The sequence below is a fragment of the Ciona intestinalis genome, unplaced genomic scaffold (genome assembly GCF_000224145.3).
Source record: "Ciona intestinalis unplaced genomic scaffold, KH HT000075.2, whole genome shotgun sequence".
Taxonomy (NCBI): Eukaryota; Metazoa; Chordata; class Ascidiacea; order Phlebobranchia; family Cionidae; genus Ciona; species Ciona intestinalis.
This window is the reverse complement of record NW_004190397.2, coordinates 327,684-342,425: the sequence shown is the minus strand read 5'-3', so window position 1 is coordinate 342,425 and position 14,742 is coordinate 327,684. Positions and strand designations below refer to the sequence as shown.

At 32.5% G+C, this 14,742-nt stretch overlaps 1 protein-coding gene and 1 long non-coding RNA gene across 4 annotated transcripts; one reads left to right on the top strand and one right to left on the bottom strand.

Annotated features, from left to right (window-relative positions):
* The first annotated feature begins 1,071 nt into the window (after nt 1–1,071).
* Nucleotides 1,072–11,892, top strand: LOC100177376 (protein SON-like). 3 transcript variants are annotated; one of them, XM_018815453.2, is made up of 12 exons: nt 3,832–4,063; nt 4,354–4,398; nt 4,971–5,027; nt 5,432–5,485; nt 5,990–6,104; nt 6,515–6,670; nt 7,523–7,678; nt 8,119–8,262; nt 8,747–8,860; nt 10,495–10,639; nt 10,947–11,161; nt 11,558–11,892. In XM_018815453.2, the coding sequence occupies exons 6-12, from the start codon at nt 6,521–6,523 to the stop codon at nt 11,675–11,677; spliced, it is 1,044 nt and encodes a 347-aa protein (XP_018670998.1). In that variant the 5' UTR covers nt 3,832–4,063; nt 4,354–4,398; nt 4,971–5,027; nt 5,432–5,485; nt 5,990–6,104; nt 6,515–6,520; the 3' UTR covers nt 11,678–11,892. The 3 variants fall into 3 exon arrangements, with proteins under 3 accessions (XP_002126183.1, XP_018670998.1, XP_026694160.1); XM_026838359.1 differs by lacking the exon at nt 11,558–11,892 and adding an exon at nt 11,347–11,489; XM_002126147.5 differs by lacking the exons at nt 8,119–8,262; nt 8,747–8,860; nt 10,495–10,639; nt 10,947–11,161; nt 11,558–11,892 and adding exons at nt 1,072–1,314; nt 2,923–2,972 and having other exon boundaries at nt 3,266–4,063; nt 7,523–7,643.
* Nucleotides 11,893–12,135: 243 nt separating this feature from the next.
* LOC104266545 lies at nt 12,136–13,252 on the bottom strand. The gene is made up of 3 exons (XR_717608.3): nt 12,955–13,252; nt 12,494–12,519; nt 12,136–12,413 (listed from the first exon to the last, which is right to left on the bottom strand). It is a non-coding gene; the product is annotated as an uncharacterized LOC104266545 (long non-coding RNA).
* Nucleotides 13,253–14,742: the final 1,490 nt, after the last annotated feature.

Sequence of the window (14,742 nt, the reverse complement as noted above, 5' to 3'; positions counted from 1 at the left end):
TGAATAATTTGAAAATTGTAAATTATTTTCTTCTGTTGGCAGGCTAATGACAGTTGTAAGATGATAATAAAAATAACTTTATTTGTCTCTTCGATTATGGAAGCAAAGATTTAAAATATTTTAAACGAAAAGACAGGATATAGCGATAAATGACTGTTGTTAAAACACACTTACAGTTAAAAACATGTTTACATTTAATTGGAAGAAAATAAGCGTGGTCGCTACACCTAGCGGACAGACGAGCCATTTATGTTTAATTATATTCAAGTTAAACTTCTAATAGAAACAAAAGTGAGCGTAAAGAAAAATAGAATATTTTTAAGTTTAGAAAACTATGAAAACGGTACCAACATTTATTATTGTGATTAAATTAATTAGATATATTTTAATAATCTATGTATTTTAAATGGAAATATTGTGAAAAAAGCAAAAAAATCCTTCCTTTCAAAACTAAACGCAAAATAGTATGACGTCATTTTTAAAAATATTTTAAACAGTATGACGTCATTTTAAATGGAATCAAAAACAAAAACATTTGAAAACTAACTAAAACTTAACAACAAGCGATTTAAATACACTAAAACAAGTTTTTAATGAGAAAATATATAAAAAATTACTTGCACACAAAAACACGTAATATTGTAAACTTCAAAAACGAGTTAACAAGCCTCATTCTTACTCTTGAGTATTTTATACGCGACGTGTGAAATAAGTTCCCGCAAATTCTTCATTTTCCTATCAAAACACTTTCGTTTCCTGTACAAAACAACAACGAATTTCTACCATTCTCCATAACTGCTAATGTTGAATGAATGGGCGTCTTGTCGTAACTTTATGGTCATGCCTCGTCGACTTTCGGAAATTTTACTTTTAAACCAAAACAAATCATTTTTCGTTAAGGTAAACGAATTTTATAAATTTTTAACGAAAATTCGCTTGCGTATTAGTGATAAAATAAAATCAATAAACAGCAGAACGATTTTGGATTATCAGATGCGTGTATTTCTATGTATTTGACAAGCACTAATCTGCAGTGTTGACCGTTTATGATTTCTGTCGCATCTATCCTACAGTCAATAATTGCCGATTGGAAACACTATAATTAAATACTCTATTTTGCTTTAGCTGTCAATCGCACGTTTTTGTAGCGAAAGATCGTAATTTTGTGAAGCAAAACTCAGCGTTTAACATATGCAAGATCAAATTTAAAGTATTTTATTGTAAAATACACGGAATTTACAAAATGACGAACGACGTAGACGATATTTTCAAGTCATTTGTGGATAACAAGCTGAAACAATTTGGAATGAATGGGTAAGCTGTATTTTCCTATGAATGAATAAATGAATGTGTTCACGTTATCCTTGCGTGGCCTGAAAACGACTGTCGGTGGTAGTGAAGAGTCTTTCTCCCCTACCTTATTTGCTAACCACTAACCCCTATAACCACTAACTACTAACCCCTATAACCACCAACCCCCTAACCATCAACACCTAACCCCTTAACCTAGGGGTTAGGGGTTAGTGGTTAGCAAATAAGGTGGGGGGGGAAGATTCTTAACTGGCACCCGACTGTCGTTATACCACGAATGTTCTGTTTCATACACCTTCCGCCAGCTTACGAGTTACCTTGTATGTTACTTTGTAGGTGATTTTTTTTATTTTCCTTTACTTATATAATGTAATGGAAACAGTAAAGAATCATTTTCCTACCGCTAACCCCCAACTAAATAACCAAGATTGGAAACTTTAATTTTTGTCAAAAAAAATAAAAATTGCTCGAATATTTGTCGAAAATAAGCATTCAATGTCTTTGCAGGCCATTCTTTGCAATGTGGCCTATAACCACTGACCCCTAATTTATAACCAACCTTTAACTACCAACCTCCAACACTTTCCACCAGCTTAATCTGTAGCGAACCAGATGATTCCTCACTTGTGCCTAATTACTAAAATAATAATGCAGTTAACATTGAATGTATAAATGTAACTATTTAATCCGGTATGGCAGAAAATTGACAACATTTACCACAGATGCTTTGTTAATCTTTAACGTAATGCATTCAAGGCTCTTCGCTGCTACCATTGTAGACGTAATATGTGTTTTTAAAAAAGACACTTAACAGCAATTGCTTCAACCCAGTGGTCACAAATAGTTTGTCCAAATTGTCAGCCACACTAAAAAATTCCCTAAAAATAATCACCACAAAGTAACATACATAGTAACTCGCAAGCTAACACAAGGTGTATGAAACAGAACACCTGTGTTTAACAACTGTCGTTTCCCAGCCATGCGAAGATAAAGTGAGTTCTATTTATTCAATCTACTTCACCTATAAGGGTGGAAAAGTTTAATCTTATAGTTCAGAGGCAGGCAAAGTACTCTAATCACTGCTAAGCACCGTGCTAAGGATATTAGGTTTAGCGTTTAGGTGTTGGATTAATGGCTTAATACCCGATTGGTCTTGCCTTATTTTATAGTTTAATTGAATTGCATGGGAAAATGCCCTACTCTGGGGACCACCTTAATAAAAAGTTATTTTTTTCTTATCGTCCGGCGCCGTGGCATAGTGGTTAGCGCGCCTAATTGTAACCCAGAAGTGATGGGTTCAAGGCTCGCAGCTACTACTATTGTGGGCGTATGTGTCCTTGGAAGGACACTTAACGGCAATTGCTCCAACCCAGTGGTCACTAATGGGTTGTCCAAATTATCAGCCATACATAAAAAATTCCAAAAAAATAATCACCCACAAAGTAACATACATGGTAACTCATAAGCTGGCAAGAGGTGTTAAATCCATGTTATAACCACTGTCGTTTTCCGGCCTTGCGAGGATATAGTAAGTTACATTCATTCATTTGTTACATTCATTCATTCTTCTTGTGTCTAAGACTCTAAATATTCAATAATTGCTTTGTACAGACTACCCAATGCAGCTGAATCATTGGAAGAATCAATGAAGAGAGCTATGGGTAAGATCTATAATATATTTTTTAATACATTCCAGGACTTTTTGCAGTGTATTTAAAAGTATTTTGTAATTTTTTTCCCTTTAAACCATATTATGTAGTACTTCTACCTATCAATAATTCGCGTTTTTAAAAATTAACGTTTCTAAAAATTTATGTATATAATACATATTATATATGATCGTATTTTTTTTATTTGGTAGTTGCTTCTAAATCTACGTGAATTTACACAGTTTTGCAAACATTGTAAGCCTATAATGCCCGTTGTAAATCTCAAACCTGAAAATTCTTTACAGATGCAAAAGTAGGTTTAAAATCAGATAAGAATATTAACACCTATGAAGAAACTGATAAAGAGAAGAAAGAGAAAAAGGCAAAGAAGAAAAAGAAACATAAAGAGGAAAAGAGCAAAAAGAAAAAAAGGAAAAGAGAGAAAGAAGAAAACAGTGATGACCAATCGAAAATGGAAATTGAACCGAAAAAGTTAAAGAAAAGTTTATTGGTAAATGAAAACGACCAAGAGGGTGAAATTGAAAAGAAAACAGTAACTTGTTACCACGAAACTGTTACCAAACTTAAAGAAATCGAAAAATTATCGATTGGGGAGAAAAAAAATAATGGGAACTTATCAAAAACTGAAAATAGTGTAAAACAAGAGGAAAAGAATGTATTGTTAAATAGTTCTGTGATGCCAGGTGCAAATCAATGCGTAAAAACTGTTCAAAAAGGCACTGATTTAAAAGTTAATGACCAAAAAGTCGGAGATAGTTATGAAAAAAATGAAAATGGAATACGAATTTCGAAACCGGAAATTTTAAGTCCTGTCCCTGCTGTTAAAAGTGATTCAAATACTTCAGAAACACAGAAAACTGCTGTAAATTGCCCTGTGGAAAAATTACAAGAAATAACAGCTGCTAAATCAAGTTCTGCGCAAGAATTAAAGACAACTATTAAAATACATGACAGCAATAATGTTTCTGAAGCAAAAGTTGGGAAAAATAATCAAAAAACTGACCTAAAAGGTGAAATATCTAGTCAGAAAAATGAAGATTCAAATAAAGGAGGGACAGCAGAAGAAAACGGTCACGCTCAAGGTATACATTGCCTTTATTAGTTTGAATGAATGAATGAAACTTATTTATCCTCACATGGCCCAAAATGACAATCATTATAACACAGGTGTTCTGTTTCATACACCTTATGCCAGTTTACAAGTTACCATGTATGTTACTTTGTAGGTGATTATTTTTGTTTTTTTTATGTTTGACTGATATTTTTAATAAGCATGGTCACTAGACCTAGCAGACAAACAAGCCATTTATGTTGAATTTATCAACAAAACAAACAAAAATGCGCATAAAATCTTAATCTTCGTTACTTTTAGATCAAGATCTAGAAAACACAGAAGAAGATCACATTCAAGATCAAGGTGAGGTTTTTAACAGATGTTTAGTTGAAATTTATCAAAAAAGTTCAATTATAGTACTGTGGGGTAAGATGGGATACTGTTAGCACCTAAATCCTATATTTTCTGATTGTGATTTTAATAATTAACAACAATTTTTTAGAGCTGTGAGACTATGGTCATATAATTATTTATACAAATATTTTATGTTTACTACCAAATTGGAGGGGAATTAAAAATTAGAATCAAAACATTGACCATTTTACCCTAACTACATACATATGTATATTAACATAACATATAGCAGAGTAACAAGGAATAGTTTTATCAACCTCTTTATTTCTTTAAATATAACTACAAACTGTTAAGGTGGCTGTACACAGTATCCGGCATGCGAATTCGCTTGCGAGGTCGTATGCAAACCCATTACCGAGTTCCGCATGCGGCAGCGAAATCCGGGCAAAACGGATGAATTCCGGATACTGTGTACAGCCACCTTAAAGGTCCTTGTCATTTAGATATGTAGGCTATATATACTTTTGCGTCTTATTTTCTTGTTTCTTAAAGTAGTTTTAAATTGTAACCTACTTGTAAAGGTCAAGGTCTCCAAGACACAGAAGACACCACCATAGACATAGACATCATAGATCAAGGTATTTCATTTCGTTTGTACAACAGATCACCCATATTGTATACTATAGCCCATATATAAATATATATATATATAGTACTAGTAGGGTGGGAGAAGATGGGACGCTCTTTCGTTTAGTTTTCTCTTTTCATTTGGTAGTAAACAAAAAACATTCAATGAATTATAAAACCGTATCTTCACGACTTCCACAGACCGTTGTTAATTGTTTAAAACACAATCAGGCTATTTGGATATTATGTGCTAAAGGTGTCCCATCTTCCCCCACTGTTATCATAATTTGCCTTTTTTTTCTAAATTCTCAGCGTTTTTTCTTGGATAGGCTATTCATATTAGTAGATATAATATATATATATATATATATATATGATATATATAATGTTATTATTAGTATTTTTATGTTAACAGATCAAGAGATCAACACCGAAACAGTTCATCATCAAGATATAGAAGAAAAGAAAAGTAAATAATATTAATTTATAGACCTATTTTAACTGTACATATTTAAGATTCTATATAAGTGAATTCCATTTTTTCGCTTTGTTATTTAAAAAGGCCCTTTAATATTATAATTTCTAATCCAATTTATAAATTTAAAATTATATATAGTAGATTGTAGCATATGTTTTTACTTGTATAATTTTTTACTAATAACGTTTTATTTATAACGGTCAAAATTTTAATATATAGTAGGGTGGGGAAAGATGGGACACCTTTAGCACATAAAATCCAAATATCCTGGTGGTGTTTTAAACTGTTTTTTGAGGATCTGGTTTTATCATTCTTTGTTTTTTTTTGTTTACTACCAAATATGTCGAGAAATTAGAACAAAATGTGTCCCATTTAACCCCACCCTACTATAACTCTAGCCTACTAAATATATATATATATATATATATATATTTACAAATTTTCTTATGATTTTTGTATCCTGCAAAAATTTTGACTAGAAATATTAAATTTCAGATCGCCCAAAATATCTAAAGAAGACAAAGTCAAACTGCTTGAAATTGCAAAAGCAAACGTATTAGCTCAACACAGAGCAGATTCTACACTTACTAATTTGTCTACTGAAAGTCTGGTAAGCAAACAGATTTGACAACACTTTTAGAATAAATTTGTGCAGAACTGAAAAAAATTTTTGGCAGCACTGTAAAAATTTAAAAACTTTTAGAACATATTTGCGCAGCACTGCAAATTTTTGACCAAATTTCGGCAACACTGCAAAATTTGAAAACTTTTTTTAGATTTGCGCAGCACTGCAAAAGTTTTAACCTTAAATCTCTTTTAATAATTTCAACATTCTAATCAAAACATTTTTATAAAACTGTGTTTTGTTTCTTACACCTATTTAATTGTTTTTATTCTAATTTTTAAACAAAAAAAAATCCATTTTTATAATTTTTTTTTCAAATTTAAGTACATTTTTTTTGTTAAAAAAATCAAATAATATAAAAATTTCAAAATATAAAATTACAATTTTTTTAACAGGCCGTTATGCGATCTGGTGGTGTTACAGTTGAACAACTAACGGGGGTATGCAAAGATATTATGGATGGTAAACGAGAAGTAACTGTTCAGAATGAGGCAAAGATAAATCACCCTTACCAAGTTAAAGAAGCCCCTTCAATTACTATTAATATAAAAGTGAGGAATGAATGTAACTTACTTTATTCTCACGCGGTCGGAAACGACAGTCATTATAACACGAGTGTTTTGTTTCATACACCTCGTGTCCGTATACGAGTTACCATGTGTGTTACTTTGTGGGTGATTATTTTTTGGATTTTTTCATTTTTTTTGTGTATGGCTGATAATTTGGACAACCCATTAGTGACCACTGGGTTGGAGCAATTGCCGTTAAGTGTCTTGCCCAAGAACACATACGCCCACAATGGTAGCAGCAAGTGCCTTGAACCCATTACCTCTGGGTTACAGGCAGGGACATTTGCCGCTTTGGTATTGGTTTAATGGATGAATGTAACTTTTTGTTCTTGTGTGGTAGGGCAATGACAGTCATTATAACACGGGTGTTCTGTTTCATACATCTTGTGCTTGCTTATAAGTTACCATGTATGTAACTTTGAAGTTAAATAAATGAATGCAAATTTTTTTTATCCTGGCGTGGCTGGAAAACGACAATCGTTATAACACGGGTGTTCTGTTTCATACATCTCGTGCTGCTTACGAGTTACCATGTATGTAACTTTGTGGGTGATTTAGAAAATTCATAAATAAATACCATCATATAGTATAGATATATATAAAAATTTATAAAAACAATTAAAACCCAGTAATTATCCTTGCTATATGAGGCTTAAGTCATTATAATGTTTTCGCTTTGTTTTATGTAACTGTTTTTTTAATATTTCTATTTAAAAAAAAATTTAAAAAATTTTCCAATTTTAAAAATTTATATATATATATATATATATACAATTTTTTTTCTTCAAACTTTTGTAAAAAGTTTAATTTTTTAACTTTTTTGTTTTTTTTCAGTCGCAAGTCCCTGTCCCTCCAGTGGCCAATCGTCCTCTCGCAATTCTCTCCAAGGAGTTTCCGGTCTCGTCCGGATCGCAACATCAGAGGGAGGATGTGTATGGGAAGTGGGAGCCGATCCAGAAAGAAGAGAAAAAAGATGAAATTAAAAATAAGGTGAATGAATGGGGGGTGGGGGGAGATGGGACACCTTTAAGGGAAAGATGGGACATGTATAAGGGGAAGATGGGACATATTTAAGGGAGAAGATGGGACACCTTAGGGGGGAAGATGTGACTCTTTAAGGGGGAAAGATAGGACATGTTTAAGGGGAAGATGGGACACCTTTAAGGGGAAAATGGGACATCTTTAGCACATAATATTCAAATATCCTGATCGTGTTTTCAATTAACAGCAGTTTATAAAAGTTGTGAAGATAAAGTTTTAAAAAATATACACCTCATGCTAGCTTATGAGTGATCATAAATGTAATTTTGTCAGTGATTTTTTTTCTATATAGCTGACAATATACACGTTAGTAACCACTGGGTTGGACCTATAAAATAAAAACTTCCATGAAAAAAATTTTCAGCACATAATAATTTTTTTGTTTTTAGGTTATTAAAAAACCTGCTGTAGAAGAAAACAACACGCTGATGATAAAAGACGTGATTGCTGAACGTGTTCACGCTGTAAGGGAGCTTGAAAGTAACCCTAGTAATGAAACAGCATTGAATAATATGCAACAGATGCAAGTGAAGGTAAATTTTCTGGAAAAAAAACAGCAAAAATATTTATATAAGCACACTTTTGTTTCTATTAGAAGTTTAACATGAAATAATTAAACATAAATGGCTTGTTTGTCTACTAGGTGTGTTTTAACAGCTGTTGTTTTGTCGCTATATCCTGTCTTTTCGTTTAAAATATTTCTGAATCTTTGCTACCGTAGTGGAAAAAACAAATAAAGTTAATATTATTATTATTAACTTATAACTCTAGTTTAATTCTGTAAATATTTTTTGTTTACCACCAAATAGGACGAAAAAAAGAGATAAAAATATCTCTTAAAAAAAATGAAAATGTATCTTACCCTACTATTCATTATACTCTTTGTTTACTACCAAATGGAAAGACAAAAAAGATAAAAATATTCCTTGAAAATTTTTTTAAAGTTTTCTTGATACAAAAAAAAAGAAAATGTATCTTACCCTACTGTACAACAAAATAACTCCCTAATTCCTACAGTTAGATAAATGGATGAGATCGAAGATAATTCCTGGGCAATTTACTGGGTCTTCTGGTTTACAACCTCTCAGTAGAATGGAACTTGAAAGGGGACAACAAGCTTGGGCAAATAATGTAAGAAATAGCTGTTTTTTGTAGATTTATGTGGAATAATATGCTAAAAAAATGGTTTATATATATAATATATATATTTTTGTTTATTTAATCAGCTAATATATTAAAAAAATGTATTTTAATTTTTATATATATATATATATATATGGTATAATGTCATAAAAAAATCTATATATATATAATATAAAAAATATATAAAGTAGCATTCTAATTTGTTTGTTTAAATATTGCATTTTTAAGTTGTGTTTATATAAAACGTTAAGAACTTGGTTAAATTAGTATATATAATTATTTTGTATTATTTTATATATATTTTTTTTGTATAATATATATATTATGTAATATGTTATTATTTTATATTTTCCAAGAACTAATTAGGAATAGCTTTCATATAATATATATAGAAGGGTGGGGAGAGATGGGACACCTTTTCATTCTTTTATTGTCCCATTTTGTAGTAAACAAAACACATTCAAAAAATTATAAAACCGTATCCTTACGACTCCCATGGACCGTTGATAATTGTTTAAAACATGATCAGGATATTTGGATATTATGTGCTAAAGGTGTCCCGTCATACCCCCACCCTACTTGGCCTAATATATTTATAATATATATTAAACCTATATACTCCCTTTCAAAATGGTAAGTCTATATCACTGTCTGTATTTTTTCTATTTTTTTTTTGTGCTAGTTGTTACTGTGGGTCTTCCAAATCATAAATAGTTTCAAAATCGACAAATATGTTTCTATTTTTGCAAAAAAATGTTAAAATTCTTCTAATTCATGGAAGCTTGAAGCTAAAGCTGCAACAAAGCTAAAGAAAAGACGGCAGTTTTTTGAGCTGCCCTACTTAGTCAAGCTCTCAGAGTATTTATGACTTGTTTGATATTCCAAATTGTCAAGCACAGTTTTAAAAAGTAAATTGCATTTGATTTAAAATGAAAGTAGGTCGGATGCTGTATAATCTGTAAACATAATTTAAAAAATGTAAAAAAAATTTAGTACTTTGAAATGAATAAAAAAATTTTTTTGTCGATTTTTGTCACTATGCCCACAGTAACAAACACAAACCGAAATCTTTTGCAGCTTTGGACAACAGTGTTGCCTATTTCAGCTTGAAGAAGACAAATCCAATGGAACCTTTTTGGGACGGGTAACACTGGTCTGTGCTTCTTTTTTTCTCAGCGGAATTTCCAAAATTAAAAAATAATTGAAAAAAAAATTATTTTTTTTCGGAAAATTTTTTTTTTCTGTGGCCAAAAAAACAAGCACATATCAGTGTTATGCGTTTGCATAATTATTTTTTTACAGGCACGAATGGAAATTCCAAACAAAAGAACTAACATGATAGCTTAGTACACAACTAGTAAAGTCATGGCAATTCAAAACTTGAATTTTAAACAGGGCCAAACTTGCCCAAATTATAGAGTTAATTGCCATAGGACATTGCCCATATAAAACAGAGACAAAGGGACAAGCATAGTGTTTAGCTTTAAAGTTCTAGCTTTGAATTGCTCTAAAAACCACACAAATACATGTTATCTACATCACACACACAATATCAACAAAAAGTTTTGTTTTTCAAATTTTTCGATTTTTTGAAATTTTTAAAATAATTTTTTTTTTCGTAGTCAACTTTAAATTCGGGCAAGCAAGTCGGGGGTATTGGAAAGGCTCTGCTGCAAAAAATGGGGTGGAAAGAGGGGGAACCACTGGGTAAAACAATGACTGGGTCTCTAGAACCTCTGAGGGTGAATGTGAAGACAGATCGAAAAGGTAAAAAAAATTTCAAATTAGTAAAGAGTGTTTTATATACCGGTACTGTAATATTTGATTTTGATATATAGTAGCGTGGGGAAAGATGGGACACCTGTTCATTCTATTTTCTCGTCCAATTTGGTAGTAAACAAAAAAACATTTAAACAATTAAAAAAGCGTATCCCTACGACTTCGGTTGACCGTTGTTTATTGTTTAAAACACGATCAGGACATTTGGATATTATGTGCTAAGGGTGTCCTATCTTTTCCCACACTACTATATATATATATAATATATGTATTTTTTTTGTATTTTTTTACACAGGTCTTACAAGTATTATGGAATGCAAATCCAATACAACGCTCATACCAGCGGGACCTGTTGCACATAAGGGCAATTTTACCGCAGTGCGAGATTTATCCGGAAAACACCCTGTCAGTGCATTAATGGAAATATGCTCGAAGCGGAAATGGTCACAGCCAAATTTTCAGCTTGTTCATAACTCTGGCCCAGACCATCAGAGGTTTTTCATGTTTAAGGTGATTTAGAAGCATTTTAAATGAATGTAACTTGTTTATCCCTGTGTGGCGGGGTAATGATGGTTGTTATAACACAGGTGTTCAGTTTCATAATCCTCGTGCTCGCTTACAATTTACAAATAGGTTACTAGTTTAAAAATTATTTCGATTTTAATTAATGTAACTTATTTATCTTTGCATTGCAGGGCAATAACAGATGTTATAACACACTATATAACACACACTGATACAATTGTTCTGTTTTTACAGAAATTGACTACAATTTACAGAAATGCTATGTTTCTACTGGTAGAGCTTTTTTGTTAATAAAAAATTTTATTGACTTTAAAGTGTGTGGCAAAGCCACCGTAAATTTCGAGGGTCATATTTTATTATAAATTACAATATTTTTTATAGGTAACAATTAATGGGCAAGAGTACCAGCCTTCTACGCCATCTGTGAACAAGAAACTCGCAAAAGCGAATTCGGCCAGTGTTGCTTTACAAGGCATGGGACTCATTCCAAAAGTGGACTGAAATTGCGTTTTTAATAAAATAATTAAAAGACAAAAATTAAAAAAATAATTTTTAAATTGAAAAAAAATTTATGGGAAAATGGGGAGTCCGTTTTTATGAGGTTTGACCCAAAGATTGGTCCATGATAAAAAAAGAACACCTCAAAAATAAATTCCACCAATAGTTCACAATAAACAGTTTCAAAAAACAGAATACTAAATGTGAATGAACTAATGTAACTTCCTTCGTCCTCGCGTGGCCTTTTAACTTGGTTTAGCTTAACTTGCGTGGCCATAAAACGACAGTTATAACACTTCAAAAAAACAATCACTCACAAAGTTACATACATAGTAACTCGTAAGCTGGCATGAGGTGTACGAAACAGGACATCCGTGTTATAACGACTGTTGTTCCCACTAATAAGTTAAATTTCTGCATTCTGCCGAAGCTAGACAGTAATAGTAGCAAACAACCGGTGCCAAGTATAGTGGGTATAATTATTAAGGTAGCGGAGATTTAGAAATATTTTAAACGAAAACAGGATATAGCGACATCACAACAGTTGTTAAAACACACTTCAGTTAAAAACATATTTATATTTAATGAAACAAAATTTAATATTGATGTATTTTCGGTAAGATTTTTATTGCATTTCAGTGATAAAAAGTTCTTCACGATTATAATTATTGATGGGATTTGTGTTGTTACTCTCTTTCAAACACATCTTGTCCGTCCATTAATTTCATTGGATCCGAATCTGAATTAAAACATAGCTTTAAAATGATTACCAGTTATATAGGCGATGTGAAATCGAACGACAAGTATTTTGTAGCTTACCTATATCGTCAGGCTGTTCTTTACTTCTGTAAAATTATATTCATTCAAATTATTTATAAGTTCATACTTTAGTAGGCTTAGGGTCACTCAGTTGTACAGTCTGATTTTGCCTACCATGTATAGTGGCTTTGTATAAATTGTGCAAGCATTTCTTGAGTCTCGGACAAGATTTTTAACTATTACAGCGGTTTCAATACGTTTGACAAGCTACTCCTTGCAACTTGTAATTTGGATGTAAACTAAAAAACAGATGACTTAATTCTAAACAAGTGGTGCACTTTTAACCAAGCTTAGCGCGGCAGCGGCAATACTATTATTAAATAATCACCCACAAAGTAACATACGTGGTAACTCGTAAGCTGGCACAAGGTGTATGAACACCAGTGTTATAACGACTGTCGTTTTCCGGCCACGCGAAGATAAAGTAAGTTAAATTCATTCATTCAAATAAAAAATATAACCTTAAATCCGAATGACTGTGGAAGTACTGCCACCCCTGTCTATGTGCAGTAGTCGTTTCACCACAATAGGCGTACTCGAGAAAGCAAAGCAAGGCAATGCACAGTAATAGTTTTCGGTCCATCTTCTAATGTAGATAATTTGAAATGAAACGCATCGTAACAGGCGCCTGCTGTGACGGAAGCAGGTTCTTGGTATGACTTTGACGTCAGAAGGTCCTTTCTGTTCCATCTGCTGTTTTCTGGCGCTAGCAACTAGCGATGCTATCTAACGGTTAGACACAGAAGTGCACTGTTATTGGTTTATTATTTGTTCACGCTCATTTTCTTCCAACTAAATGTAAATATAGTATAGTGTGGGAAGATGGGACACCTTTTCATTCTGTTTTCTCGTCCCATTTCGTAGTACACAAAAAGCATTTAAAGAATTATAAAAATGTTTCCTTACAACTCCGATAGAACGTTGTTAATTGTTTAAAACCCTATCATGATATTTGGATTTTATGTGCTAAAGGTGATACTATATGGTGCTTAAAAGGCCATTTTGTTGGGTGTTATTGTTGTCTATATATATTCCGTGCGCACTGGTTTCTGGGTCGTTTTATAGGCTTATCTAGAACGATAACTGCTTATCGGGGAAGTCGTGGAACGAACTGCAAGATCTGGAGCTAAATCAAACACCCCTGCTGTTATGTATCTAGACGCTGCAGTTAACACGCTGTTCTTTTGTTTGTGTGTCTTTCGTTGTGAAATGTTGCGTGTATGAGCGTGTTGTTGTCTGTAGTAAGGAGAGATGACGATACGAGAATGAATAAATGAATGAATAGAGAACGGGAGGAGAGGAAATACAGTAGATAGTATAACTGAGATTCAATAGTAAAGTTACCTAAATACGTTGAGTGCTGCCTAAGTTACGTGTTGTTGGGAATGCGAGAAATATACACAACGTTTTAGCTACAGTGAATTAATGGGACCAGCTTTAAGACCAGCATAAGAACCCGTCCGTCACCCGTAAAAAACGTGACAATCCACAAAGAAATAGTCACCAACAAAGTAACATAATTGGTAACTCGTAATAGCTGACGCGAAGTGTATGAAATATGTTATAACGGCTGTCGTATTCCAGACCACGCAAGGATAAAGTAAATTGCATTCATTCATACTTTAGTCAGTGTGTCTCCACACTCAGTTTTGTTTGTTTTTTATATGGTATGAAAAACAAACACTTTATAACATTATTAACAATATATTCAATAAGCTGCATACATATGATCAAAGTTAGATTGGTTGATACAGTCCATCTAATAGATAGGTAACGTATATAAGCTCTAATCAAGGAATATACTACATGCGTGTCTGGTGTATAAAAAGACATCCGTGTTATAACTCGACAGCGAGCATGAGGTGTATGAATACACCATGTGTGTCTGGTGTATAAGAAGACACCCATGTAATAGTTCGACAGTAGGCATGAGGTGTATGAATACACCATGAGTGCATAAGAAAATACTCACGTTACAACTCGTGTGGTTTCTAGGCTCCCCGTGACTATTCCAACTACCAACCACAAATTTGGGGGTGGAGGTCGTAAATTCGATTTACACCGTTAAGAAACTCGGTAAATCGGTTTTACAATATGAAAGCACATGGTAAATTGTCTTTATCTCACGAAAAAACGGTTTTACAATATAAAAGCACATGATAAATTGCTTTTAGCAGACGAAAAAACGGTTTACAATATGAAAGCACATGATAAATTGCTTTCTTCACTCGAAAAAGCGGTTTTACAAT